Source organism: Hesperophylax consimilis, chromosome 1 (assembly GCF_061612785.1).
Source record: "Hesperophylax consimilis isolate HC1 chromosome 1, BYU_Hcon_1.0, whole genome shotgun sequence".
In the NCBI taxonomy this organism is placed as follows: Eukaryota; Metazoa; Arthropoda; class Insecta; order Trichoptera; family Limnephilidae; genus Hesperophylax; species Hesperophylax consimilis.
This window is the reverse complement of record NC_142836.1, coordinates 28,143,292-28,155,325: the sequence shown is the minus strand read 5'-3', so window position 1 is coordinate 28,155,325 and position 12,034 is coordinate 28,143,292. Positions and strand designations below refer to the sequence as shown.

At 35.1% G+C, this 12,034-nt stretch overlaps 1 protein-coding gene across 1 annotated transcript; it reads left to right on the top strand.

Annotated features, from left to right (window-relative positions):
* Positions 1-5,771: 5,771 nt before the first annotated feature.
* On the top strand, positions 5,772-11,873 carry LOC149426565 (transcription elongation factor 1 homolog). The gene is made up of 4 exons (XM_089631773.1): positions 5,772-5,951; positions 6,401-6,530; positions 7,282-9,420; positions 9,465-11,873. The coding sequence occupies exons 2-3, from the start codon at positions 6,415-6,417 to the stop codon at positions 7,412-7,414; spliced, it is 249 nt and encodes an 82-aa protein (XP_089487899.1). The 5' UTR covers positions 5,772-5,951; positions 6,401-6,414; the 3' UTR covers positions 7,415-9,420; positions 9,465-11,873.
* The last annotated feature ends 161 nt before the right edge of the window (positions 11,874-12,034 follow it).

Below are 12,034 nucleotides of genomic sequence, written 5' to 3'. Positions count from 1 at the left end.
CATACATAGATCCTCACACACTAACATCAAACCAGCATTTAATTCAGACATACACCAGCACAAAACACGGTCCCAAAATCTAATACACCTAGTATCGTCTACCCACACAACAAAATTTGGTATTAACTCATTACAATATATTGCATATAGACAATACAATGCATTACCTAATGAAATAAAGCAATCAGTAACTAACAAAAAAATATTAGTTAAAACGCTTAAAGATTATTTCCTGGAAATGTTTTTAAACCAGTGAATTTTCGCTCGCTTTCATATGTTGGTTTACTATGTTTCATGTGTATAGATGTCTCTCAGTATTTCTAAAATCTCTATTCTTAACAATGTATTTCTCCTTTTTTTATTTATTTTTCTTTTCCTTTTCAATATGTTGTATTTTTTTAAAAGTGTAATATCCTTGTAAAATGTATTTTATGTGTCTGTACTTCCCGTAATGAGTTTTATCTCAACTCATTGGGAATAATGTGTTACTTACCATGTTTTTTGTAATACATTATAAATAAATAAATAAAATAAAATAAAAAAAAACTATTGTCTCGGACTGTGTGATGATTTTCGACAGAATCGATTTGTCCATGAAAATTAATTGAAATATATCGATGATCAAAAAGATCTATTAAATCAACGATGATTCATTAATTGTGCCCATCGTTAATAGAAATCCAAAGTTGAATGGACTCATAAATATAACACTGTCTAGATCGATATCTTCGGGCTTTTTGTATGTAACGGAATTATACAGTACTTAACCACAGAAATACAATCAGTACCTACCGTGCGGAGCAGAGCAGTAGACAAGGTAGAGGAAACTCAAGGCCATTTAAAAAAAGATGCGACCATAGACAACATAATTGTTCTCAGCCTACTCTATTCATTCACTAGCCCAAAAAAACTATTATAAAAATAAAAATGTCCTTGAAGCAGAAAAATGTCGAAATGTATTCCAAGGGCAAGGTTCATCTGACTAAGAAAATAAACTTTTACAGTGCATTTCCTTAAGATGAAACTTGTTAATCTGAGAAGAAGAAACCCAAAATGACAAGAAATTTGCAAAAACACTGAAGAAAATTTCCAAAACATGATTGTCCGACAGTACGACGAAGAATTCCGACATTTTTCAGCCTCATGAACTCATGGTTACATATGTTTAAAAATCTTTAATTTCACCAAAACAATAAGATAATACAGGATAACACTAATCAATAACATGAATAAGTTTATCGATATAATAAATAACATTTATACGTTCTTAGCATTGTTCAAAAAACCGAACGAATAACCTGAAAACTGTCAATTCACTTTAAGCTTGAACTTACGTAGGTAGGTTGAATATATGTTTGTAACTTGCTAACACTATACTGGCTTATATTGTTTTTTATCACGAACAACTTTAACACGCAATATTTTCGACGGAAATGATGGTATTTCGGCAGCAAATGACAACCCGCGTGTATAAATAAACCATTCTCATTTTGTTTGAATGATTTGAAACTGTCAAACGGCAAAATTCCGTCATCTCTTTCTGTTACACGAGTCATTATGATAGAGAGCGAGAGATCAAACCAATCCTTGTGCTCTAACCAATGAGATCTGAGCTGTTAGCCATATTATTCGTTTTCTATAAGAATTTTGAGGTGGGCGTGGCGGTTTCAAATGGGTTTCGAGGCCAAAGCTTAGTTAAATGCCCCTGAATGGACTTCAACCATAAATAAACCACTCTCTAACTCTAGATCGATATCTTCGGGCTTTTTGTATGGCCCCATTTTGTCACCCCCTTAACCACAGACGACCACAGATAAAACGGTCGTTTGGTCCAGACAGGTAAATATATTGTGGACCATAAATAAATCTCAAGGCCATTTAAAAAAGTGCAAACATAGACAATATAACTGCACCCAGCTAACATCGTTCATTCACTAGCCCAAAAAAAATATATTTTAAAAATAAAAATATTGGAATGCAGGAAAAGGAAAATAAAAAAAACCCACAGCTATGCACACATACAAATACTTTTTATTTTCAAAAAGACAATGGACAGAAATACAAAACAGGGTCAGTACAACCGATGTATTGAGCATTGATTTATCATTGAAGTAGAAGATAATACTAATATATCTAAACAAAACATGAAACAGAACAAGACACAGAAAAAATAAAAAGTAACGGTCTCAACTAGGAATCGAACCCAGGATTTCTGTCTTACTGCAACAACTTAATAGGATTTAATTTGACCTTGCACAAAAATACAAGAATATATACACAAAATACATATTCAACGTGTTGAAAGATATTCATTATGTCAAGTAATAAAAAAGGGAGCGAAAACAAAACTTCTTGAGCGAGTTTCACTGCAATATAAATTAGGTGTATACCTTCAGAATATTCCTTCAAATGAGGATTCCACACTGTTCAAGCGTACTGTAGGTGACTTACATCTTATAAATATTAGAAGAGTAACAAATTTAAATGTTAATTATTATTGCCACAGCACTAGAAGTTATTCAAATTCTCCTGCAAGGGTTTTATATGAAGTCATCAAATCGGCGATGGATGGCTTCATACAATCGACTACTAAAGAAACTGGTGTGGGCTCAAAGCCGTGGTTCAGTCGACAATGCTCCGAAGCAGTTCGACGAAAAATCGCGGCTTACCGAGCCTACAACACATCTCGAACGCCCAGCATACAACAAATCGGCAAAGGAATGCAAGAGAATCATTAATAGGTCAAAATTCGAACACGACCTGCAGATCAGCAAAAAGCTGGCTGCCTGCCCGCATGGCAGTAGAGCATTCTGGTCGCTTGCGGGCTCAATAGGTCGAAATTTTTGCAAACCCAGTTTGCTACCTCTTACCAGACCTGACGGCTCACTAGCAAACACCGCCACCGAAAAGGCTAACCTATTAGGGAAAATGTTTGCGGAAAACTCGACCCTCGACGACGGAGGTGCTGTTCCGCCGTCGGTTCCTCACTGCGGCTTCTATATGAAAAAGCTGAGGATCCGGCATCGGGATGTGCTCCACGTCATACGGGGGCTCGATGTTAACAAAGCTAGTGGACCTGATGGAATACCTGCCCTGGTATTGCAGAGTGTGCTGCGGAAATAGTTCCAGTTTTGACAAAGCTCTTCGAAATGTCCCTGAAGTGTGGCACTGTGCTCTCTGGTTAGAAAAAAGCGGTCATTCACCCTATTCCCAAGAAAGGTGACCGCTCCAACCCGGCCAACTATCGCCCCATAGCGATCACATCAGTTCTGTCCAAAGTGATGGAACGTGTGATCAACGACAAACTGCTCACATACCTCGAGAAGAACAAAATTATCAACGACCGTCAATACGGATTCCGGCGGAACCGCTCGTGCGGTGATCTTCTCGCGTATGTGACGCATGTTTGGGGGCGGTGCCTGGAACGTCACGGTGAGACCCAAACGGTCGCACTAGACATATCCAAGGCCTTTGACTGGGTCTGGCACCGAGGACTTGTCAACAAATTGCCTTCTTACGGACTTCCCGCATCCCTGTGTACGTGGATTGCTGACTTTTTAAGGGATAGGTCGATTCAGGCGGTTGCTGATGGTTTCACCTCTTCCTCGCACTCCATAAATGCTGGCGTCCCACAGGGATCGGTTCTGTCTCCGACTTTGTTTTTGTTGCATATCAATGACCTTTTGACATGTGCACCGATTCATTGCTACGCGGATGACAGTACAGTTCATGATAGCTTTTTGTTTGACAAGCCCCCAAAGGGCACACAAACTCCAACGGCTCGGAGGGCTTTGAAGCAGAGAATGGACGGTTATCTCGAGAGTATTTTCTCCTGTGGTAAAAATAATCTCGTCGAATTTAATGTTTCAAAGACCCAATCCTGTCTGATTACGTCTAAAAGGGATCCAAATGATAATCTAGTCTCCTTCAACGGAAGCAATCTTCCGAACAGGCCTTCCATTGATATGCTTGGTATAACTATAAGAGACCAGCTCAGGTACAGGGGCTCCATCGAAGCCAGAGTGAAGTTGGCCTCTCAGAAGCTGGGCGTACTGTACAAGTGTACAGGGCCCGCAGATACTTTAATAATACACAACTGCTGACCCTGTACAAATCGCAAGTGCGCCCTACTGTCGAATTTGGCAGCCATCTCTGGTCCGGAGCCCCTAAATACCTGAAAAAAACCCTTGACTCTGTGCAGAAACGGGCGGTCCGTTTGATAGATTCCCCAATCTTAACAAACGGACTGCAATCTTTAGAGCACAGGCGTCAGGTAGGTATGCTGTCATTGTAATATCGGTATTACAATGGAAGATGCTCTGAAGAACTAGCGTCATTGATCCCTTCGGCACCGGTGCGTAGTCGGGATACACGCCAAACGCGCGCCCAACATTTGTACACAGTTGACACTTGTCACATGAGAACGGGTCGCTTCTACGATTCGTTCTTAAGTTCAACAGCTCGGCTGTGGAACGAACTGCCGGCCTCTGTGTTTCCTCCCTCCTACAACATGGGACTCTTCAAGACCCATGTTCACTCCTTCCTCTCCATAAAAAGACCCTCCACACAGCATCCCCAAAGATGACATAGGCCCTGAGGGAAATTATTTTCTTCAGGGCCTCCTGTGTGGAGTTAATATAAAAAAAATATACATATATATAATTTCCACAGTTTTGTCGTCAGCAAACATCATGGAAAATGCTGGTTAAATCTGAATACTTACATGATGCAATTCTGGAGAGGTTTAAATGACCTTGTTTGATGTAATCGTGGCTTTTTTTAGCAGTTTTAGCATCCTAATACGTGGTATAGTATCGCGTCGGAATACGGATAGGTCTGAAAAGGAAAATTAATTAAATTATTAGCCAATGAAGTACATTCAGGAATCAGGAACATTGTAAACATCAAAGAACTAGAGGTAAGTACCTGTATTTAACAACGGGTTCGGGTCCTTCTTTCAGTTGGTGGAGATAGACAGGATATTATATGATGACTGGAAGATTAGGCGTTGCCGAGCATTCTTTTTTAATCCCAAAGTACCGTATTTTTGCTTTGAATTGCGAAATGACACCCACAAACAAACGTATTTCTTGCTGCTTCTTGCTAGCACCGAATTATCGAATCCGTCTGAGCAACCTTTAACACAACACGGCATTAATTTATCACCTTGAAGAATTCTAGCACGCAACATTATTTTTAGATGGGTTAGACGATTTTCAAAATTCAAAATATTTACGCTAAAAACTTCAACTGACTTCGACTTCCGAAATGGCGTCTTGGAAATTGCCGTTAATTTTTATCGCAGCATAACCCATGCTTAGCTTCTCTTTCTGTTACACAAGTCGCTATGGTAGAGAGCGAGAGATCAAACTACAATTTTTGCTCTGAGCCAATGAGATCTGAGCTTTCAGCCACAACAGCTTTGTCTATAAGAATTTGGGTATTGAATAACTCCTCCCATCAGGGTAACAAGGTCAGACGGGAGTTTTACGCCCCTTCAACTTTCGTTTTATAAATTGACCATAGATTCTTATAGAAAAGATTAGGTCTGAACGCAGCATAAGGCTGGCAATAAAAAATATGAAAAAAGAATAAATTAGTCAAATAAATATATTTTACATATTTATTATAAGTATATAATATGTCTAATGGCAATAATAGAATAATCATTCGATTCTCTCGATGTTTCGATTAAAATATTTCGATCATGTAAATGTTTCGATCCTACCCATCACTAGCTGAAGCTGATATTGACAAATCCATAGAAAAATTCTCATTTCCCGGTCGCCGACAACAATTTGGTTTCAACGAGTGGTTCATTTATGGTTTCAACAAACTCTGAATTGTATAAATATAAGCGAATTAAAAGTTAATGATCGTGTTCTTCAACTTAAAATTTCTGTTTATTTAATAAAACCAACACAATTTGTTGTGCTAGTGCTTTTTCACCGGTAAGGATTTTACTGTGATACACTGGCTTAAAAAAACAAATGTCTTGTAAAAGCATGTTTACAATAACAGTATTGTAAATATGGTCTTGTTCTACCATCGTCACAACTTGATAACTATGAGATAAAAATGGTCTTATTTATGGATAAAATACCTAACTTAAAGAACAAGGTCATGAATTTTGAAATGTGCAGTATGATGAATCAAGTCATTGTCTTGATTATGAAGTCTCTCCAATTTCTATATTCTTGTTATCTAGTTTCAACTAATGCATTATTTACCATTTCTGGAAACTGAAATACTTCCTTCTCATTATTATCTAACTGGAACAAATTGTTTTTTTTTTTCAAAGTGCGAATTAAACATTTCCCACCTTTCTGTTTATATTTACCCTTCAATCTTATGGTTTGAATAATATTGCATTTAATTAATATACATTTTTATCTTGAAGAATAAGAATTCACAATGGGTCGCAGAAAGTCGAAGAGAAAGCCCCCTACCCGGAAGAAAGCAATTGAGCCACTAGATCTTCAATTTAATTGTCCTTTCTGCAATCACGAACGGTCCTGTGAAGTGAAAATGTAAGTTTATTTTATTATTATGAATTTGGTTCAAAATACATTTATTTTTACTTCACTATCAATACATACCTAATATTATGGATATATTTATTAATTATAAATGTTTTGTTATCGTCTGTTTTTGTAAGAAATAAAGATAATAATATCCTCACTGTGATCTCCGTGCTGCGAATTTCTTTTACATATTATTCAAAATTTGTAGTTTGAAGAATTATAAATACAGGGTATCCAAAAAAGGTATTTGATAGTTGGATAAAACAAAAAAATGTAAATATTAAAATTTGTTATTTATTTCTTTAAAGTGTCTGATCTGAAAATTTGTTTGACACTATTGAAAAAAATATCAGATCAGAAATGGCAGCCACCTCAAGAGCGATGTGTCAACGCCTTGTTGCCAATCATTGTTCAAGATTAGAGTGCGAAGGACGGCTTCTGAACAACATGATCTTTGCTAAATACTTTTTCAGATCAGTGTCTAAAAACAAAGAATGAATTTTAATGTTTATATTTTTAACTATCAAATAACCGCTATCCCTTATGAACAACCTGTACATTATGTAGTGTTCTTTTAGTGGAGTTGAGTGGTTTCAGTTTCAATGTTATTTGGTGTCGGTATATTTTCTATTTCTGATCTCCCTATGTTTTGTATCTAACTTGTGTTATGACAGTGAGTAGTTAAGCTCGCTAAAGAATTGTTTGTAAGTAATATGTAAAACTGTTCATTAATTTTGCTTCTTATTGCAATTTTCAGGGATCGCAGTCGGAACACGGCCAAAATAACGTGTCGCGTTTGCCTGGAAGATTTTCAAACATCAACTAATGTATTATCTGAACCTATCGATGTATACAATGACTGGGTGGACGCTTGTGAATGTGCTAATTAGTTGATAATGTATTTTATTTAGCCCTCTTACCTTAACCTTCTTAATCAAAATCACTTTATTATTTGAAGCGTGACCGAGATTTTGGATTTTTCTGTGACTTAATGTGTATTGATAAATCCTCTCATTTATTTGATAAAAATGCATGTAAGTATTTATTTTTAAATAATCTACTAGGTTTTTTATAGCAATTATTACTTTGAAGAAGATAGTTATATCAGTCGTTAAGTGTGATAATGATTATTTAATAAAATTAATCTTATTACATACAACCCGTGTATGATTTAGTAACATATAACCGAAAAAATAAACAACATCCACATGTGTCAAAATCTTGTGATAAGAAAATGGCAGTCCAGTTGAAGTTGGCCTATGACAACCATTAAAAAGTCTGTTTTAATAAGAACAAAACATTACACCACACAAAAGTCACGCCGTTTCGCAGGGGTAGGCAGAGAGGAAGGACCTCCAAACAACTTTGTCTTGGCACACTCCTTGCTCCAATCACAATCATACATCGTCTCACACATATCCTTCTGGCATTCCGACTCTTGACATGGTCCGACTCAAGTGTTTAGTTCACTTGATGGGCCTCATGTACCTTCTACTCTGGAACGAGGAGCAAAAGATTTGCTATCTGTTGACCGTTCTGTATGTATTTGAGTATAAAAGCAACACAGAATTATTTCCTTGCATGTTACTGTTACTATTAAATGGAAACTACAGAAAACTTACATTCACATTTATTTAAATTTATCAACAAAACAACTTTTTATTAACAATACAAAAATTGCTTCAATTAATATGTTACATTGTTACACAATAAATTATATCCAACAAACATTAAAAATATATTACACTAAACATAGTTTTTATTTAATAGTAGTTAAATATTTCTCATTGAAATGCAATGGATTTAAAATAGAGAATAGCAAATGAAGACTTCTGAACTCTTAAAAAGAATCATTGAATTTTTTAAGGTTAATTTACTAAGCCGGGATCACACCTGATCTATTTCATAAATTCTATGAAATAGATCAACGAAAACAGACTTTTCTATGGGATAGAAATCCAGAGTTGAATGGACTTCAACTTCCGTTCTATAAATTGACCATAGATTCTTATAGAATAGATTAGATCTGAACGCAGCATAAGGCTGGCAATATTATTAGTACTATAAAATAAATTAGTCAAATATTAGCATATAATATGAGTCGTGTAATTTCTATACCCGCTATATCAACTTTCATTGATTTGGAGAAAACCGCAAAAAACTGTCACATCTCTATCGTACATAAGTAAATGCATTACAATTTTTTATATAATGAATTGGAGTAATAAAATTTCGAAAAGCATTTATTTTTCTATATATGTCTAGCAATAATAAGTAATTTCGATAAATAAAATGGATATAGCGGATTTTGATACTCACTTCGCGATTTTGAAAGTCAACTGAGCCAACATGGCGGGTTTAGAAACTCACGCGTAGATCATTTTGACACACGAGCGTGGCGTCAGTGCGGCGGCCATATTGTATTTTGGCAAAATAACTGCTTGTGATTCGTTGAATCCGATATAGCGGGTTTTGATAGTAACTTTCTGTATGATATAGCGGATTTGGTTTCTCACTCGCAGTTTTAACATGGTTTTTGGTCGCGATAAGGAGGGTTTTGAAACTCAATTTTAGGCTCCTCTTGTTGCTCGCAAAAATGTGAACAAGATGTCATACTCAGATCATTTTGTCAAAAAATCGGATATAGCGGGTATAGAAATTATAGGATTCGTATGTCTAATGGCGCGTTTGAACCTGATCTATTATTTGAGAATCTATTGTTAATTCAACAAGCGCCCTTGAGGTGATTTTTCACAAAAACGGCGCTCTACAAATTATCCAATTATTATTATTATTATAGGGTTTCTATTCCATAGAAAAGCCCATTCTCACTAATCTCACCATTACCTAGTTTGGTAAGTACTTAATAAACAAAGATTTTTGTCCAAGCTTCTTAGTTTCTGATAAAAAGAAAAGAGGGGAACCTCAGGGTTTTGCAAGGATTTAACTTAAGCCGGAATCACACCTGATCTATTTCATAGAACCTATGAATAGATCAGTGAAAGCAGGCTTTTCTATGAAATTGAAACATAAATTTGAATCGAATTCAACTTTATTCCTTTAAATTAAACATTGATTCTCATGGAATGGATCAGGACGGAAAGCAACATTATTTAAAAAAAAATATCACCCCTACGTGTAAAAAAAAAAATCACAGGTAAAAAAAAAAACGAGCAAGTTAAATTGCCTACTGCCGACCAATTGTCTTGACCGTCACTAGTTTAAAGCCGGTAAAGGTGTTGGTCGTCAATATTGGAGTGTCCCGTCAAGATTGCCGTAATATAAGACTAATTCACAAATTAAAAAATGATCTCCTGCAGTAACTCCACCAAACTTGCATAAACTTGGATTTAAACTTTATTAATAAATCGCATTCGTGGATGGAAGGAGAAGCTCCTCAGGTTAGCTCTCACTCCAGAAGATAGGTGGAAACTTGAGTGGCAATCGGCTGACGTGATAAATGCCCATCTCATACATGACCCCACTGAGACAGCCTGGGTTTTTACTGCCTCATAAACTCTAGTTCTCCATTAATAGGATAAGGTGTCCCCGCAACCGTTGTGCATACATGATGCATAGGTGGGGCCTTAAAGAGTCGGCGATATGTGAATGCAAACCACCGAGCATGTGGTAAACACAGAGTGACTCCTATAGACTGGCTCGTAGATTTAACCCGACAATATTATCGTAGTATTGGTAGCCGAACAAATTCACCGGCAAGACAGGCCAATACGTCGACAAGAATAGGCAGCACACAAAAATCTTACCCGATAATACGTAAATCTTGGTTCCATGATATTTCATCAAAATGAAAATTCAACACCCCTTTAAAAAGTGATTTAGAGTTTTTAGTGATTCACTGATTGGTGAGTTTAGAGTCATTAAAAATGATGAAACAAAAACTAGGATTAATAGTTACCTATGTAACCTATTTTTTGTTTCATCACTTATCATGTCTTATCACTTTTTGTAGGTGTGTTGAATTTTCATTTTGATGAGATACCCGGTCACAGTGAATCTTGACGACAACACCTTGCAGTAAAAAATTGCTTGTTTACCAGAGCCTTAATGTAATTTTTAAAATTGTAGTTTCCTGAAAAGTGACACTAGTATTGTGAAAAAGTTGCACCACGCTAATAATTATGTCCTCTCGGTTGCAATAATGTTTATGGAGATGCATTATCCTGGATACAGAATCTCATCTGATTAAAAAAATATAGAATCTTATCTGCTCCATAATCTTCTAAATCATGTTAATTTATTATTAACCTTGCGCCAGTGATGCTCAATCTTTAGTTGTATATTTAAATTCAATATTTGTAAATTAAAAATTATTTCAAATCTTCTTGCTCGCCAGCTGTCTTTTCCATGCATTTAAAAAAATATATTGATAGATAAATAAATATTTTTCATCAAGCCTGTTATCAACTCCTGAGACTTTAAAAACTAAATTATTTTACAAACATAGGATACATTTTTATTAATATAGCTTGTAATAATTGTGCATGCCTACATAATACTCTATTATACAGGTACATATTACAGTTTAAGTGTAGATGAAAGATCCAACATTCCATACATATTACAGTTAAAGTGTAGATGAAAGATCCAACATTCCATACATATTACAGTTAAAATGTAGATGAAAGATCCAACATTCAATCCATATTACAGTTAAAGTGTAGATGAAAGATCCAACATTCCGTACATAAAGTACATACTCTTTTTCTTTTTGTCACAAATTATTATTTATTATGTTGGATCCCGTATATAACAGATACAAGTATGCATATGGAGTAATTTATAGTGTTAATTGACAAACAATTATAAAATCTAATTACATATAAAATTATGACATTGATTTGAGAAGAGAAACCGATGGAGGTCAACTGTACTTTTTGATACATATTATATTATGTACCTATATAATACGGTTTTCAACAGCATACAAAAATGTATACATTTTTTCTACATTTACAATCTACTAACTTATGTCACAATATGCTTTTTGATATATTAACAAGTTTAAGTAGTGGAATGTTGTTGTATTAATTTGCAATATTCATTTGAGAGTATTTCAAATACACAATAATTATTCAATTCCCTTTCTTTACTTATATCACATCTTCGATAGCTATGATTATGCGTTGTTAAGTTTTTTAATCCTAGAGTGTGCAATTAAACATTTATTACAATAATCAAAGCATTAGTAAATGTGTAATGTTCAAATGGTGGGAGCATTATTTGTAAGACTTAGCGTCTGAGAAGATATTTAATTTGCTACATTTTAGAATTATACATATGAGTATAATAATTATTTAAGCATGTTAGTATTGAAGTTTAATAGAAATGTGTAAAATATTTATAATGAATGTAATTTAGGCGTACAAGGTAAGATCTATGTTACACTTGAAGAAACTATCACATTTATGTAATGATATTCAACTGCACAAAATACTGATACATACATAGTACATAATTCAACAATAATAAATTTATTTTAATACAAC